The sequence below is a fragment of the Poecilia reticulata genome, chromosome 10 (assembly GCF_904066995.2).
Source record: "Poecilia reticulata chromosome 10, P_reticulata-male-v2, whole genome shotgun sequence".
NCBI classification, from domain to species: Eukaryota; Metazoa; Chordata; class Actinopteri; order Cyprinodontiformes; family Poeciliidae; genus Poecilia; species Poecilia reticulata.
In genome coordinates, this window is record NC_088839.1 from 1473014 (window position 1) to 1492161 (window position 19148).

General features: G+C 42.2%; 1 protein-coding gene across 2 annotated transcripts; it reads left to right on the forward strand.

Annotated features, from left to right (window-relative positions):
* The first annotated feature begins 1134 nt into the window (after positions 1–1134).
* tmem129 (transmembrane protein 129, E3 ubiquitin protein ligase) lies at positions 1135–17626 on the forward strand. Of its 2 annotated transcripts, none has more exons than XM_008402778.2 (7): positions 1135–1434; positions 1683–1741; positions 3033–3290; positions 16272–16432; positions 16523–16682; positions 16779–16851; positions 17091–17626. In XM_008402778.2, exons 1-7 carry the CDS (start codon positions 1230–1232, stop codon positions 17273–17275), a joined length of 1101 nt encoding a protein of 366 aa, XP_008401000.2. In that variant the 5' UTR covers positions 1135–1229; the 3' UTR covers positions 17276–17626. The 2 variants fall into 2 exon arrangements, with proteins under 2 accessions (XP_008401000.2, XP_081467488.1); XM_081611362.1 differs by having other exon boundaries at positions 1195–1213.
* The last annotated feature ends 1522 nt before the right edge of the window (positions 17627–19148 follow it).

The following is a 19148-nucleotide window of genomic DNA, read 5'->3' on the forward strand; positions in this document are numbered from 1 at the left end:
ACTTAGAATATTAAAAGATTTCTGACATGAACAAATAAGTTTATTTTGCAAAAAAAATCACTTCATGAGACAAATGTGTGATTTAAATGTTTAAAAAAGTTTCTTAAGCAAAACTCATTCATTAACAATAAAATATTTGCTTTTGTTTTTTTCGTTTTTCTGCAGTTCCACCTTAAAGTTTGATGCAGCTCTGCTGTCCTGAATGGACCGTCTTCATCTCCACTGCAGCAAACAGGCAGATCTTTTATAGATTACAGTCACTAAAAGGTTGCATTGTGCCCTTGTTTATATTTTAATAGTGTAATTCAGTAAAGACAAATATGTCTGGTGGTCCAGCTCTGATTTACATATCTTACTAAATTGCGGGTTTGAATATTGCAAAACTTTCCTATAACAAAATAGACCTGCAGAAATAAATTACTAATAAAATATCTTACATATGCATAGTGTTATGCTCTATATGGAGATGTTTGTTAGCTTTGATTGTATATGTCACAATTTTGTAATTTATCATTGTTTATTAAACTTTGAAAGCTGTTAATATTCTGTCTTAAAATACTGTTGGATGTGCCCTTTTTTTAGTGCTCTCTGCACGGCCATGCGTTACACACACAGTTGGTGACAATAAAACACAGTACATTAAATACATAAGCTAAATTATGGAAAATCAGTTCATACATTAAATATTTTTAACAATTTTATTGGCGACGTACAGACAGGATGAACATGCTCTCATATAATGGCAGCCAGTGCAGTAAGCGAGAGGTTGCGCAATCCCAGGTGAGGCTGAGCTCGCTGCTGCCTCACCGGCTTCACTTCTGAGCTTTTGAATTGGAAAATGCGAAAATTCAGCGATTTTGAAAAAAAATCTGATTTGGTTAAATTAAATAGGTACTTTATAGTATAAACCACAGAGTGAAAATATCTTTATAAAAAAAAACAAATATATAGTTAGTTAGTTAGTTAAATTTGGTGAAGGTTAGTCACAACACTATATAAAATATATATATATATATATATATATATATATATATATATGATATCGTTTTTTTGTCTTGTGGTCCACACTCCTTCCTTACCAGTTGGTGGCGGTAATGCTCACCTAACGTTTCTTGCCAACCGCCAATAAATTTCAAGAAGAAGAAGAAGAAGAAGAAGAAGAAGAAGACAGCACGCATTCAAGCTAAAGACGCAGAAGAACAATAAAACGGAAGTAAAGTCCAGGAAATATGGAGAATCCGGAGTTATCTTTCACTTTGGCTTATACCGTGTTTGCTGTTTGTCTTATCTTTACACCGAATGAATTCCGCGCAGCAGGTTTAACCATCCAAAATGCGTTTTCTCCCTGGCTGGGCAGTGAGGATATTGACTTCATCGGGCACCATTTGAGGAGGACCAGCCTCACTGTACTGATCCACAGTTGTCTTCCTCTAGGTTAGCTGTTAGCTGTTAGCTGTTAGCTGACTCTTGGTCACAGACTTTCAGATTACAGAGCGTTGATCCGGTAATCTTGTTAATTTAAAATCTAAATTGCCAAGAGCTGGTATGCTTTCATGCATACAGCATGGGTATTCTTTCCAGTATATATTATCTAAATATTATATAATATATTATATTATATAATATTTACTGGAATATTAGATATTTACTGGAAAGCATACCCACGCTGTTGTTCTCCTCAGGTTACTTCATGGGAATGTGTGTTGCTGCCCCAGAAAAGAACCTGATATATGTTCACCAGGTAGGTGCCGTTCTAATCAATATTTGGGATTCAAATCAGACACAGTATATGATCATATTCATCCTCTAATATTCATAGTTGGTCGACCTGTCATGCAAGAATTATAAGAGCTACAACTGCTTGGAAACAAGTGGAGCGATATGTTCCAGACTGACACCCTAAGCTTTCAACAATCAAGTGACTGGAGGGTCACCAGACACATCAGAGTACATTAGATTAGTTTTAAATAGTTGTTTTTGCATAATCTTGGGTCATTTCAGATCACTTAAATTAAAGTGCTCTGAAATGAACAGCTAAGATTTAACTGCTCTGAACGAGTGTTAAAGTGGGCCAATAAATATTTAGATAAATGAATAGTCAGAACACTAAACCTCCAAGATATATAAATATGTACTTAAATGGGCACCTTGTGGATCCTTGGATATTTATGCTGTTGGTCGATATTCAAGTGTAGAAGGATTAGTAATGTATAAGTTACAGATTTGAAGTAATTCGTATTAAAATATAAAATTTTTAATTTGTGGGTTTAATTCATAAATTGAACCCACAAATTAACACATTTTGAAAAATTCCACCCAACTAAGCTGCATAAGGAAAACGAGGAGGCGTTGCAGATTTTGGATTGGAGAACTACCACATTCCATCATGATTCCTTTGTCATTTAAATTCACTCCATATCATACTTGTCATAAGTATTCAGAACAACAGTAATATTTATGCTTCCGCTGGTGAGCCATAAGAACCTTTCAAATTAAAAAGGGGTTTTGGGCCAACTTAAAGTCTCACAATTCGTCAGTTTTCTCCCATTTCTCTGAGATACTATTCAAATGTGGATGATCACTGAGGTCATATGTACCACAGATTAACACATAAATGTGACGAGGTCTGAGGCAAACGGACTGTAAACATGTTGATAGAGTGGTGACACTAGTGCATAATTCTGCACAATCAAACAAGTAGCACAAGAAAGAAATTTGAATTATTTGGGCCTGATGTACTTGAGGGATATAACCAGCAGGTGACGGTGACTACAATATCAGGTGCTGACCCATAACCCCCTTTCCAAGCCTCCAGAGTGCAGAAGAGGAGCATTCAGTACTGCTCACTCCTATCTGCACTCAAATATGGAGCGTTCCGTCGTCTCCTGAACTGACCGTGGTGGTGTGTTCCTTTTATTTTTCACGCCACTACTGTGGCTATCAAAAATAAGATAAACATCAAGCTCAGTTTATTTATTCAAGTTGATAAGTTTTCTATCTAATCTGAGCCCTATTGTATTGTTTTTCACCAGATTAGTGACAGCTGGAGAGTTTTTCTCTTTCTCTCTGTGAGCCTTCAATTGACCAGCTGGCTGCTTGTCATTTACTGGTACTGCTGCCACTGGCACAACCATCCCATCAGCAGGACACTTAAAGCTCACGCACAGCTTCCTTATTCCACATCTGGCCATGTGGCAGCCAGCATCAACAGAGAGTTCAGACGAATAGACAAAGTTGTGACAGGAGTGCCTGGAGCCCGAGTTATTGTTACAGACAGCTGGATACTGAAGGTGAGTGTAACAGTGATCTCTTCAAAACTAGGTAGACAATTTCTGCAAGGAAAAAACTGCCTTGTTCCTCAAACAAATGTGTTTCTGACAACTTGCACATTAACAGTTCATTGAATTCACTAAAGGTCTGTCAAAACTCCTTTGTCTTCAACCTTTAGCACAGTTAATTTCATTCCTTTATATGACCCTTTTCAGAGTATTTTTTTTGCTTTTGTCTGAGTGGGTTTTGTTTATAAGGCCTTGCTGTGATCAAAGCTAGAGGCAATCTAATGAAATATTTGTATGTGACCTTTATTTTGGTGACAACCTTTTTTTGGCGAGACATAAATAATAAGGTGTGAATAATTGATATCTGGATATAATAAATACTACTACAAACCTTGATTTAACCAGGTAGTCACCATTAAGATTAACAATCTAATTTTAAGGGAGACCAAGTAATGATGAACAGGAACATAAAACAACAAACATTACATACAAGTAACATCCACAAAATCTACCTAGAAAAAAAGTTTTAACTCATACAGGCTGTCAAACATTTACATGTTATACATGCAATTAATCTGAAAATGTAACACATTACTTGAACATAATGTGTTAAATTCTAACTAACGCAGATTAATCCAACTACTGTTTTCCTAAAAGCCTCTCTTCTGTGAAGGATCTCCTAATTCTAGGGGCGCCTGTCATGTTGCCAACAGTCGAGAAAATGCATGTTGACGGTTGGATTTGTTGTAAATTTGATGAGAATATGACTGCTTAAATCTAATTTAACTAATTATTGAATCATATTTATCTATATAGCCATTAATTATTTAATGGCTATATAGATAGCGCATAGGCAGCGCACACCTATGCAATGGACGGAACAGTTTTTAGCTCTCTTAACAACTAGACAAGCTATACATTATTATAGAAAGTTGGTGAAAATAGGACACAGATGTCATGTTGACATGGTGAATGACTCACACCAGACTTATTCTGTCCGGAGGAGATATCAAGACAAACAGGATCTCCATGGATTGTGGTTGGGCACAGAAAGAAACACCGGCGGTGTGCCCGACCGGCGGTGTGCCCGACCGGCCCGACCGGCGGTGTGCCCGACCGGCGGTGTGCCCGACCGGCCCGACCGGCGGTGTGCCCGACCAGCGGTGTGCCCGACCGGCGGTGTGCCCGACCGGCCCGACTGGCGGTGCAACATTTGTGTCACTGGGCTTCCTGAGGGCTGCAAAGATACTAACAAGGTTGCCTTCTTCAAGGCCTGGCTGCTGGAGCTACTGCAGATTAGCTTCAAAGGAGGACGAGTGTAGCTGGACTGCTGTCACCGCTTGCATGATGTCTGGGCCCCAACCAGAAACCCCGTCAGTGTTGAAGCTCCATGACTTTCAAGTCAAAGCTTAGATTATGCAGGAGGTGAGGAGGGCTCAGTCTCTGGTCTACAAAAGTGCCCAGATCATGATGTTTGAGAATTTTTCTGCTGCTGTTGAAATGAATCAGCAGGCGTTTTACTAGGTGAAGCAACAGCTTAAGGAAAGAGGGATTGTGTTTGCAATGCAGCCGGATGGCTGTGTTCAGGATCAAACATAACGGACAGGAAAAAAGTCTTTAAACATCCCAAAGATGCAGCTGCCTTTTTGGATGCAGCCCTTCTGAGTTGTATCCATCTGATCGAGATGAACATTCTCCCCGCCTTTTGTATTGCTTTCAGATGTTGCCAATATAGTTGTCAAGGAAGATTAGTGTAATTTTAAATAGTTCCAATTTATCTTTTATTTGGCATCAGAGAAAGAACAGGTTAATATATAGTTTAGTTTTCTCTGTTTAAAGGGGAGGATTAGCTGCACCTTCATTTCCTGTTTACCTATGGGCTGCACAGTGTAGGTTTCTTTTGGAATGGGGTAAACACGACCTTGACTCAATGTGGCTCAGTGGCGAATCAGCTGCTTTAGGGCGTCTTTACAAAATCTGTTATACGTCTCTTATGCTGGAGCTGTGGTGCTGGTAAACATGCTTTTAAAGAATATGTTAAACATCTGGTGTAAATTCAGGAAAATGCAAAGGATATGATAGTTGTCTCTCCTTGCTAACTCCTATTTATGAGAATTCCAACTTTCAACCTGGATTTTGATCTGGTCTCGCTGACTGAGAGCACAGAAGTATAAAAATTGTGGGAGACATGATTCAAGGGAGGCCCAATTCTCACATTTCAACAAACAAAGTAAATATGACTTTGTTTTATTCAATTTCTGTAAGTGAGAAATTGTATTTAGTGTCAGCTGAAAGAGTTTTCTGGTGGTATGCCCATCTTCCCAAGAGAATAATACTCAGCCTAAATCTTTCACTCAGAAAGTGTATAAAGCCCTCAATGATCTCAATGTAGATCTAGATGATCTACATTGCATCTTTTACTCTACAATTCTGATAGAGTAAAAGGCAAATTAGAAACTGATGTGGGTATAATAGAGATTAAGGACTGAGAGGCCTTGAGCAACCACCCCTCAAAGGTTCTGGTGTCAAACTCCTTTTGGAGAGAGGAAAAGTGTTAGGAGTAATCTATAGCGTATCTTGTATAGGCTCCAGAGGCCAGACATTGGATGAATCCAACGTTGTCAGAACTCGGTATCAAACGTCAATTTGCTGTTGATTCATTTAACTCACTGCTTGTGGACTTGCCCTATATTCCACAGTTTTTGGGCATAATAGCTCAACAGTTTATCATTTTAAGCGCAATATGCTTCTGAGTATAAGAACGTTTGTTGGGACTGACTGAGCACAATGATGTTCTTCTGACATCATTGTGCCTGGAAATGCATCCTGTCCATATGAATCAGTAATAAAGCCTCAACCAGTGGAAGCAGACTAGCTGATATTATCCTATATGAAGTGTTCTCTACACTGTTGAAGGATAAGCCCTTTTTATTTTATCTGACCTGGAGTGAGAGTCTGATATTAAAATGATCTTAACCCTTACTATATTTGATGTATACTGTACTTCCTTAGCCCCCCTAGACTATTAATAAACATGTTCTTGTACTACAGGTTTTCCTAAAAAAAATTTGCATATTGTGATAAAGTTCATTATTTTCCATAATGTAATGATAAAATATATTTTAGATTCATTGCACACCAACTGAAACATTTCAGGTCTTTTATTGTTTTAATACTGATGATTTTGGCATACAGCTCATGAAAACCCAAAATTAATATCTCAAAAAATTAGCATATTTCATCCGACCACTAAAAGAAAAGTGTTTTAATACCAAAAAAGTCAACCTTAAAATAATTATGTTCAGTTATGCATCAATAATTGGTCAGGAATCCTTTTGCAGCCTTCAATGCAGCATGGAGGCCATCAGCCTGTGGCTCTGCTGAGGTGTCATGGAGCCCAGGATGCTTCGATGGCCTTAAGCTCATCCAGAGTTTTGGGTCTTGGTCTCTCAACTTTCTCTTCACAATATCCCACAGATTCTCTATGGGCTTCAGGTCAGGAGAGTTGGCAGGCCAACTGAGCTCAGTAATACCATGGTCAGTAAACCAGTGGTTTTGGAACTGTGAGCAGGTTCCAGGTGGTGCTGAAAAATGAAATCTTCATCTCCATAAAGCTTTTCAGCAGATGGAAGCATGAAGTGCTCCAAAACCTCCTGATAGCTGCTGCATTGACCTGCCCTTGATAAAACCCAGTGGACCAACACCAGCAGCTCCCAGACCATCTCTGACTGTGGGTACTTGACACTGGACTTCTGGCCTTTCGGCATTTCCTTCTCTCCAGTCTTCCTCCAGACTCTGGCACCTTGATTTCTGAATGACATGCAAAATTTGCTTTCATCCGAAAAAAGTACTTTGGGCCACTGAGCAACAGTCCAGTGCTGCTTCTCTGTAGCCCAGGTCAGGCGCTTCTGCCGCTGTTTCTGGTTCAACAGTGGCTTGACCTTTGACCTGGGGAATGCAGCACCTGTAGCCCATTTCCTGCACACGCCTGTGCACGGTGGCTCTGGATGTTTCTACTCCAGATTCAGTCCACTGCTTCCTCAGGTCCCTCAAGGTCTGGAATCGGTCCTTCTCCACCATCTTCCTCAGGGTCCGGTCACCTCTTCTTGTTGTGCAGCGTTTCCTGACACTTTTTCCTTCCCACTGAGGTGCCTTGATGCAGCACTCTGGGAACAGCCTATTGGTTCAGAAATGTCTTTCTGTGTCTTACCCTCTTGCATGAGGGCGTCAATGATGGCCTTCTGGACAGCAGTCTGGTCAGCAGTCTGACCCATGATTGAGGTTTTGAGTAATGAACCAGGCTGGGAGTTTTTAAAAGCCTCAGGAATCTTTTGCAGGTGTTTAGAGTTACTTTGTTGATTCAGATGATGATGTTAATCAGGTCAAAATGTCAAAAGTAGCAAAAAAACACACTGATTTAAACACGGGTCCAAAAAGACCCACTCACAGAAGACTGTATAGTCACTCACGCATCAGAGGGTTAATGAACTCCTAGATATTTTGAGCTGTCGGCTTGACTTTTGGTCAGTATGCAAATAACGGGTGGGGAATTAAAGCATGCCTCTAATCTGACAACCACATTGGACTGTCAAAATAAGAGCATCACATACCCTACAAAATAAAAACCTTCATATTTTTTACATCAAGTAATTGCTGTTTTGGACTTTATATGACTGGTTTAAATGAAACAATGTTACTTATGGGATTAGTGTGGTCTTTTAAAATTTAGCTTACTGAAAATTTCAAAATAGAAGCCTCATCATACATACTCTATACATATTAACCTGAAAATTGACTATAATGGGATATTGCTTATAACAAAGACTTCCATGATGGTGACAGAACACATTCTCATGGCAGCGTCAACATGCTAGCCCAGTGTTTCTCAACTTTTTTTGGCCCAGCGCCCCCACAGCCTTCATCCAGGTCCCTCACCCCCCCACCAAAGAGTTTGCAGGCTACTTTGCACTGACTATTATTTTATTATTAATATTACTATCACTATTGTAGATGTTTTGATTTTTATGCTTGTTTCTGTATTTATCATCAAAAATAATTTCCCAGAGAACAAAAAAGTCACGGGAATAGAAATTATTTTCACAGGCGTAAAAATAATTTAAAATTATGTAAATTATAATTTAAAAATGCAATGAATGAACATTCAACTTAAAATTACTAGGCCTAGAGTGGAAAAACAATATTCTTATTCTTTGCCATTTTCTAGTTGTTAAATATTCCACAAATGACCAGATAAAAGATGTTCAACATGCCAGTTTAAACTTTGAACTATTTGCAAAACGACTGAGCTGCAGCATTAAAACATGGATAGAACTGTAACTACATTAATCATAACTCTTCTTCTCTTCAGTGTTTCTGTCGGTTTCTGGTGGTGCAGCTCTGTGCTGCCTTCAGGAGAATGGGACATCAGAGTTTCACCCACAACATTTCACCGACATGGCATTACAATGCAAACCAGAGCTTTCAGTGGAAAAACTAAAGTTCCAGATCCTTCTAATGCCATACAAATATGAGTCGGAAACATGGATTATATCTTTATAAAGATCTGTCTGTTGATTTATAGATTAATAGCTTTACTGCACAGCAAATTTGGAAGTGTTCCATCAACTCCTACAGAGTTGTATTCAACACTTTGAAAGTGTCTATATTTGTCCACTCTGGATGGTGTAGAAATTACACTTTTGAAAGTGTTATTTGTGATATAGTTAATCAACACTCACAGTAGTTGAAATTAAACACACATCAATGTTGACTTACTCAACACTATTGTATTTTGTCAAAAGTTAACACTATGAACGTGTTAATCTAACACAGAACGGTGTAAAGTATATATTAAGATAGAAATCTGAGTTTTAAAATACTATTGGTATGGGGTGCTGTGGTGGCGCAGGGGTTAAGCACAACCCACATATGGAGGCTCTAGTTTTCAATACGGCTGTCGTGAGTTTGCTTCCCGGTCTTCCCCTTCTCTCATTACCCACTTTTTTTGTCAATTTACTACCAAATAAAAGCCACTAGAGCAATTAAAAAAATTTTTTTCCAGAAACTACTGGTCATCAATAATCCCCAAATGCATTTTAAGATGCCACATTAGATGCTACAAAAACACCAGCACCAGTTGCAGTATGTAATCTACTTTTATTTCAAAACATCAAACAGCACTGACATGGTCTGTAAAATATATTTCTTCTCAGTATTAGATATGCCTCTCCTTGGGCTGCCACCTTATCGTGGTGGAGGGGTTTGACTGTCCCAATGATCCTAGGAGCTATGCTGTCTGGGGCTTTATGCCCCTGGTAGGGTCACCCAAGGCAGACAGGTCCTAGGTGAGGAACCAGACAAAGCGCAGCCTGAAGACCCCTATGATGAACACAAACTTTGGACTTCGTTTTCCCACGCCCGGACGCAGGTCACCGGGGCCCCACTCTGGAGCCAGGCCTGGAGGTGGGGCACGATGGCGAGTGCCTGGTGGCCGGGCTTTTACCCACGGAGCCCCGCCGGGCTCAGCCCGAAGAGGAGACGTGGGTTCCCCTTCCGATGGGCTGACCACCTGTCGGAGGGGCCAAAGAGGTCGGGTGCATTGTGCTATGGGCGGCAGCCGAGGGAGGGAACCCTGGCGGTCTGATCCTCGGCTGCAGAAGCTCTTGGGACGTGGAACGTCACCTCTCTGGTGGGGAAGGAACCGGAGCTAGTGTGCGAGGCTGAGAGGTTCCGGCTAGAAATAGTCAGCCTCACCTCGACACATGGCTCTGGTTCTGGAACCAGTCTCCTTGAGAGGGACTGGACGTACTTCCACTCTGGACTTGCCCACGGTGAGAGGCGCCGGGCTGGAGTGGGCATACTTGTTGCCCCCCACCTGGGCGCCTGTACATTGGGGTTCACCCCTGTGAACGAGAGGGTAGCCTCCCTCCGCCTACGGGTGGGGGGACGGGTTCTGACTGTTGTTTGTGCTTACGGGCCAAACAGCAGTTCGGATTACCCACCCTTCTTGGAGTCCTTAGAGGGGGTAATGGAGAGTGCCCCTCCTGGGGACTCCCTTGTTTTACTGGGGGACTTCAACGCTCACGTGGGCAATGACAGTGAGACCTGGAGAGGCGTGGTTGGGAGGAACGGCCTCCCCGATCTGAACTCGAGTGGTGTTCTGTTGTTGGACTTCTGTACTCGTCACGGATTGTCCATCACCAACACCATGTTCAAGCATAAGGGTGTCCATATGTGCACTTGGCACCAGGACGCCCTAGGCCGCAGTTTGATGATTGACTTTGTCATCGTCTCATCGGATTTGCGACCATATGTCTTGGACACTCGGGTGAAGAGAGGTGACGAGCTGTCCACTGACCACTACCTGGTGGTGAGTTGGCTCCGGTGGTGGGGGAGGAAGCCGGTCAGACCTGGCAGGCCCAAACGTGTAGTGAGGGTCTGCTGGGAACATCTAGCGGAGTCCCCTGTGAGACGGAGTTTCAACTCTCATCTCCGGTTCGAACACGTTCCGGGGGTGGTGGGGGACATTGAGTCTGAGTGGACCATGTTCCGTACCTCCATTGCCGAGGCGGCCTATCAGAGCTGCGGCCGCAAGGTTGTTGGTGCCTGTTGCGGTGGCAACCCTCGAACCCGTTGGTGGACACCTTCAGTGAGGGATGCTGTCAAGCTGAAGAAGGAGTCCTATCGTGCCTTTTTGGGCTTTGGGACTCCAGAAGCAGTTGATGGGTACCGCCGGACGAAGCGGCATGCGGCTCGGGTTGTCGCTGAGGCAAAAACTCGGGCGTGGGAGGAGTTTGGAGAGGCCATCGAGACAGACTTCCGTACGGCTTCGAGGCGATTCTGGTCCACCATCCGGTGTCTCAGGTGGGGGAAGCAGTGCAGCACCAACACTGTTTATAGTGGGGATGGTGTGCTGCTGACCTCAACTCGGGACGTTGTGGGCCGGTGGGCAGAATACTTCGAAGACCTCTTCAATCCCACCAACATGCCTTCTGTTGAGGAAGCTGAGCCTGGGGACTCTGGGTTGGGCTCTCCAATCTCTGGGGACGAGGTCGCCAAGGTGGTCAAAAAGCTCCTCGGTGGCAGGGCCCCGGGGGTGGATGAGATCCGCCCGGAGTTCCTTAAGGCTCTGGATGTTGTAGGGTTGTGTTGGCTTACACGACTCTGCAATATCGCATGGACATCGGGGGCAGTTGCCCTGGATTGGCAGACTGGGGTGGTGGTCCCCCTGTTGAGAAAGGGGGACCGGAGGGTGTGCTCCAATTACAGGGGGGTCACACTCTTAAGCCTCCCTGGTAAGGTCTATTTAGGGGTCCTGGAGAGGAGGGTCCGTCGGATAGTTGAACCTCGGATTCAGGAAGAGCAGTGTGGTTTTCGTCCTGGTCGTGGAACACTGGACCAGCTCTACACCCTCAGCAGGGTCCTGGAGGGTTCTGGGAGTTCGCCCAACCAGTCTACATGTGTTTTGTGGACTTGGAGAAGGCGTTCGACCGTGTCCCTCGGGAGGCCCTGTGGGGGGTACTTCGGGAGTATGGGGTACCGGGCCCTTTGATACGGGCTGTCAGGTCCCTGTATGACCGGTGTCAGAGTCTGGTCCGCATTGCCGGCAGTAAGTCGGGCTCGTTTCCGGTGAGAGTTGGACTCCTCCAAGGCTGCCCTTTGTCACCGATTCTGTTCATTACTTTTATGGACAGAATTTCTTACCAGCCGAGGTGTTGAGTGGATCCGTTTTGGTGGCCTTAGGATCACATCTCTGCTTTTTGCAGAGGATGTGGTTCTGTTGGCTTCATCGGAACGTGATCTGCAGCTCTTACTGGAGCGGTTCGCAGCCGAGTGTGAAGCAGCCGGGATGAGGCTCAGTGCCTCCAAATCTGAGGCCATGGTCTTGAGCCGGAAAAGGATAGAGTGCCTTCTCCCGGTCAGGGGGGTCGTCCTGCCTCAAGTGGAGGAGTTTACGTATCTGGGGATCTTGTTCACGAATGAGGGAAGAAGGGAGCGGGAGATCGACAGGCGGATTGGGGCAGCGTCTGCCGTGAAGCGGGCGCTGTACCGGTCCGTCGTGGTGAAGAGAGAGTCGAGTCAAAAAGCGAAGCTCTCGATTTACCGGTCGATCTACGTTCCCACCCTCATCTATGGTCATGAGCTTTGGGTCATGACCGAAAGAACGAGATCACGGGTACAAGCGGCCGAAATGGGTTTCCTCCGCAGGGTGGCTGGGCTCTCCCTTAGAGATAGGGTGAGAAGCTCGGTCATCCGGGAGGGACTCAGAGTAGAGCCACTGCTCCTCCACGTCGAGAGGAGCCAGTTGAGGCTCGGGCATCTGGTCAGGATGCCTCCTGGACGCCTCCCTGGTGAGGTGTTCCGGGCACGTCCCACCGGGAGGAGGCCTCGGGGAAGACCCAGGACACGCTGGAGGGACTATGTCTCTCGGCTGGCCTGGGAACGCCTTGGGATTCCCCTGGAGGAGCTGGAAGAAGTGGCTGGGGAGAGGAAAGTCTGGGCCTCCCTTCTGAAACTGCTGCCCCCGCGACCTGACCCCGGATAAGCGGAAGAAAATGGATGGATGGATCGAGTATTAGATATGGTCTCAACAAACTCACAGCACTTCAACAATATTATTTTACATTTTACCTCAAAACCGTGTCTGTTTGTTATTGCCATACAGTCTCTGTATTAATTATTGCTCGAAATGTCTTGCCATACCAGCTTATTCCTCTGTATTTACTTTAGTTTCTTAGTTTATTCTTGCATTTTGTTCTTCATTCATTTCCATTTAGTTTCATTTGATTAGTTTTATCCTCTCTTGGTTTATTGCGATGTCCACTTTAGTTTTTCTTTCCTGTTGCTAGATTTATTTGATTGTTTATTGACCATCAGTAATCTTCACTCATCACCTGCTGCGTCGCCTAATCAGGCACGTGCAGAGGGGGGGTCTAGGGAGGCTTGAGCACCTGCCCCTTTTGGTCTTTGCCCCCAAGTGCCCTTTTTAGCCAATTTTTTTTTTGTGTGTTATTTCCTAAGCCCTCTTCTGACACATAGTAATATGCAATGGCGTAGGAACGAGTCTGTCATTGGGGGGGACGCATATTGGAAACCTGACAGATCAGTAAATAGCTTCAGCAGAAATGTCATAAACTATTAAACCATCAACACATCAGTAATGCGTTACTCTAATCTGACCTTTGTTTCAATAATTTCTAACATGTTACTATTTACAATCCAATAATCAGGTTAAAGTTATGCACAGTACAGACAGGCTACCAGATTCTGATATATCTTATTGGTCAAAATGCATTGATATAAATTGACTGGTAATTGAACTGGTTCTACCCGTTTCTAAAACCGAAGTAGAAAGCAGCTCATAAAATAGGACTCAGCAGTTTTAAACTCAATACAGCAGTTTGACCAACAAAACTAAAATCTAAAAAACAAGTTTTGTTCTTCTTGAACATCTCTCTACATCAGTGCAACAGTTTGATCTACAAAATAAATAAAAATGATACTTTTCACGTCTAACAGACCTTTAGCTCCTCACTGTTAACTCAGTCTCACTTCCAGCTCTGCATTCAGTAACTTACCAAACATGAGCCATAAAAACACTGAAGCAAAAAGACTAAATGTTTTATTCCTGTCATTTTCAGCCTCAAACATTTAACTAGAATATCTACAGATATGTGTTTCTGTCTCTGCCTCCCTCTGACTCTCTGCAGCCTGATGTTCCTGCAGGGATTCATGGATTTACAACAGACACTACAGTGATGTACAGTAATGTCAGAATGTGAACTAAAGATAAAAACTATGTTTTCATCATACAGAATGAGAATTTAAACAACTTAATTTTCAGATGTATACATTATTATACATCTCAACTTTATTTTCTGTGTAGCAAAAATTTTCACTCATTTATTTTTAAACCTCTCCTCCAGCACTTTTCTTATTGCCTCCTAACCATTAACCTTATAGTGTGGAAATAATGAAAAAAATATTGAAACGTTGAAATAAATCAACCTGACATCAGTCTTCACCTGTTCTCCTTTCTGGTTTTATTGAAATTAATATAATTTTTATATCTTCACACTCTGAAACTCCCTCTGACTCTCCTATGTCTTCCCTGACCTGCTCCTCTCATAATAAAATAGTTTAGTTTATTTAAAAATTAAAAACAGTTAATACATATTTCAATAAACTAAATGAAGATCTCACCAGAGCTTCTTCACCTTTCAACATCATTCTAGCACTGCTAGTTCTAGTTCTACATGTAAAAGACAACAAGATGTTATAACTGAGTGATATTCATGGCAACATTCATGACAGACAGTTCAGTTCTAACAGTTTCTCTGAATCCGTCTGCTGCTGCCTTTACTCTGAGCCGTTCAGAAGGGGCAGGGGGACGAAGCGCTCTGCTGAATGCGCTGTTGTGCGCCTTCAAAATAAAAGCATGCGAGTGGAAGATTTTAAAATTCTTCGCAAATGCTGTTAAATTATTGGGGGGGGACGAATGTGACTGTCTCCAATATTGGGGGGGACATGTCCCCCCCGCTTCCTACGACTATGATAATATGTATTAAAATTGTTTTTTTGTTGTTGTTTTTTTGTACAACATAATAAAGGGGTTGGGGGTTTCACATTTTAACGCTATAAAATGAACGCTCTCTATCGTGGTATCACCCATGGAGGTTTTTATTTATTTAAATGGGTTCATTTTTCAGAGGGATACACAGTGAGGGTATCGTGATTTTAGTAATTACATGTTTATAAGAGCGATTTTCTGTTGTCCTTCCATGGAAGCGGGCAGCATCCAGACGGAAATAAAACACTTTTTAATATAAGTTGCTGCTTTGACATGATCACAGAACTGCCAAAACATATACAAATCCTCAATAAAACATAAAATATTTGAAAATCAGACACCTGACAAAGTGAGTCACAGCAACATCATCAGACGGTGTAACACTGAACTGATGCGGTGAAGCTACCAGAAGCAGGACCGCGGAGCTGCGCCAAGAAGCTAACAAACACTGAGGGGAAGGAGAGCTGCCATCTTTGTAGCCAAGCATGATTTAATGTTACACAATACAGTTTTACCAAGTTGCTCAAAGTCTAATCTGGTATTGTTGTGCATTTAAGGTGTAAAGTTTACCTTCGACCAAACGCCCCCCAAAGAAATCCCAGCGCCCCCCTTTTTTAAAGATTTACGCCAGCGCCCCCTGCCGTCCTCTGAACGCCCCACAGTGGGCGGTATCTTCCTTGTTGAGAACTGCTATGCTAACCTCTCTGGTGGGAAGCTAGCGTGTTGTTAGTGCTAACATTAGTACTAACATTAGCTGTGCAACGCGTCTCACTATTGCACTGCTTTGCAAGGGCATTAGGCTTTTCCCATAAATAAGCATTTAAGCATTTAACATTATTTATTAGCTGTGTTTAGTATACTGATTGGAGCATGTTAAAGTAAAACAACATGCCATTCATACCCCTCATGCCAGTGACAGCCCCTAGGATAAAATTAGCATTATGGATAATTTTAGCTTACACACTTATGTTTGCATACTGAAGGTATTCAGGTCAACATACGAATGATACTTCACATGCTATTTCTTACATGCTAGCTAAGCTAAGCATTGATGCTAATTTTTAGCATCAGAATGCTGGGTTCCAACAGATGGACACACTTTGGCAGGACCCGTTTAAATTTCTTCAGAAATGTTCTAGTTTTCCTGTTATTCCTCTGTTTCTCTCATCGATCCTCTGTAGTGTGTCCATCCGCTACTTTTTTCTTTGCTTTGCTTATTAATCCGTAAGAAACGAAGACCTGGATCTCCATGATTATGTTTGAAACTTCTATCTCTACAACAAATGCTGATGATGCTTTTACCTCAAATGCATAGGTTCTTTTGTCTTATAGAGGAATTTTAATTGCATTTTAAGATCATTTGACTCTTGTCTGTTAGAAAGAGCAGTTATTCAAAAACGCTGGCACTCTTTTTCTGTTTATAGGTGACCACATATCACATTGACATGGCCTTACAAAGCGATTGTCATGTGACCGTGACAGATTCCAGGCAGCATCAGTTGAGCCCAGATTCACCTTCCCCCATAGAGATCCTGAGCTTGAGGGTGGAGAGCATTAACCCTAAAGTCAGACCATTCAATATTAGGTGTGTGTATGTGCTTGTACACAACTCATTCAATAATTCTGTATAAATGGTTAAGTGACTAATTGGTTATTTTTTTGCTTCTGTTTTTAGTCTTAACTCGACAGATTATACAGATTTGAGGGGAAAGCTCAGAGCTCCCATCAGAACTTCGCCCAATGTTGTGATCCACCAAACAATGAGTGAACTCTTTCTGGAAACCTTCAGAGCTCAGGTGGAGCTCAATCAACGATACACATGCCCCAGTGGGCAGGTAGTACTCTGAATCTCTTGCAAATCAGAGATTTTGTTCAACAACCACAAAGAAATGTAAGCAAATGCATTTTGCTTAATCTTCCTATGTCTACAGGAAGTGGAACCCTGTATCGGCTGCATGCAAGTTCCAGCAAGTACCAAGTTGGTTAGACTCTGCCAATCAGCAGGTGAGAGCTTACATAAGTGAGCTTCTGACATTGTTTATGCTTATGTCAGAAACAATGACATGTTTTTTTTTCCTTAGAAAGACATAAGAAATCACTTTTTAAATTAAGGCTTATTAGTTTATAGTATATCTTCAATGCAAGACACAAAAAAATTGTGACATTTTGGCAAAGTAATGAGAAGACTGTGTTCATATTTGGATCTGTAATAACCAACATCGCTGTTTGTATCTTGAATACAGGAATAGACAATGAATCAGAGTGCCAGCAGTGTTTCTGCAGACCCATGTGGTGCCTCTTTTGTTTGGGTCGATGGTTTGCCAGTCGCCAGGACCAACAAAGACCTCAGACTTGGTTATCCAGCAAGGTTCCCTGCCCTACATGCAGAGCCAAATTCTGCATACTAGATGTTTGTATGGTCCACTGACCCACAATATTAAAATGACATATACTCAGATAAACCCACATCTGTGTCAAGCAAAGAAGCCATATAGCAGCACCGAACGGGACACTGCCTTGATTATGTGGCCTTACTCATGAACTACAAATGTATTCCACTGTCTCAGTCACATAATCTACAAAATAAAAACCTTCATATTTTTTTTTCACATAAGGTAATTGCTGTTGACTGGTTTATAACCTGTCATATAAACAGTCGGAAGTATGTATACACACACACACACATATATATATATTGGAAACAGAAAACATTGGAGTTTCTGTGCTAATTAATTTTTTGTGCAAACTGCTACAAAATAAAGCTGTATTTCCTCCTACAGCCCACTGGCTGCAATGTTGACACCTTGAGATGCCATGAGACCTAAATCCTGAACATCATGGCATGGAGTGCATCCCAGTTTTCCATGTCTGGCATATAACCATTCATTTTAGCTTTTAAACTGGTTCTATTGATCCTGTGTCCAGACAGAGGGATAATCAGTAGCCCAGCATCATGACCTGTTTGTTCTGAAGATCCTGCAGCTTCCACTTCTCTTCCTAACATGGCGCCTCCTCACCCTGACTCCCATACTGAGGAACCACAGAGCTATGTTAGGTTAAAGCTCATCTTCTGAAGTTGGGATATTTTTCCTCCAACAGGTTCTAGAGGAATCAAACCAGATGTTGGACTGGATTTTATATCAATGTAATTTGTGAATGTTAGCTTCTCATTTTCAACAGTGGAGCTATAAAGGTTATCATTTTGGAGAAAGTCTCATCAACATCAATATTTCCACTAAATAAGGGGCAAAAATCAAAATTGTTTGATAAAGGAAAAGCCTCTCAGACTCTGAGCCCGACAGCACCAAACTATTTTTTTATATTAGACTAGCGATTCTCAACGTGGGCGGTACCGCCCCCCGGGGGGTCGAAGGTAAACTTTACACCTTAAATCCACAACATCAGTTTAGACTTTGAGCAACTTGGTAAAACTGTATTGTGTAACATTAAATCATGCTTGGCTGCAACGATATAGATGGCAGCTCTTCTTCTATTCAGTGTTTGTAGCTTATTAGCGCAGCTCTGCTCCTGCTAGTAGCTTCACCGGCGCATCAGTTCAACGTTACACCGACTGATGACGTTGCTGAGATTCACTTTGTCTGGTATTTTTGCCAGTTCTGTGATCATGTTAAGCAGCAACTTATATTAAAAAGTGTTTTATTTCTGTTTGAAAGCTGCACGCTTCCATGGAAGAACAGAAAATCTCTCTTGTAAACATGTGATTACTAAAATCACAATACCCTCACTTTGATTCCCTCTGAAAAAATTAACCTATTTAAATAAAGAAATCCCTCCATGGGTGATACCTCGATAGAGAGCGTTCATTTTATAGCGTTAACACGGTGCTGTAAGTGGTCCGGTATGAAACGAGGTGATGGAACAATGGTACCACAAATTTAAATTTCAATAATCAGAATACCGAAATTGTTTCCGTTGTTTTAAAAGGTTTATGTCAGTCTGCCTTTTCCCCATCGATACGCTTCCCGACCGCCCTGCACCTTAGGGGGTTCAAAAAAAGACGCAAAACTCTGAAACAGGAGAAGCGGAACATAAAACGGAGCAACGAACTAGATGTGAATTATGGCATAAAAACAGAGAATCCGACGCTAAACAGTGAAAAATCAACACATGATGTGAAACATGACGATTAGGCGGCGCAGCAGGTGATGAATGAAGATTACTGATGGTTAATAAATTATAAAATAAATGTAGCAACAGGAAGAAACTAAAGTGGACATAGCAATAAACCAAGAGAGGATAAAACGAATCAAATGAAACTAAATGGAAATGAATGAAGAACA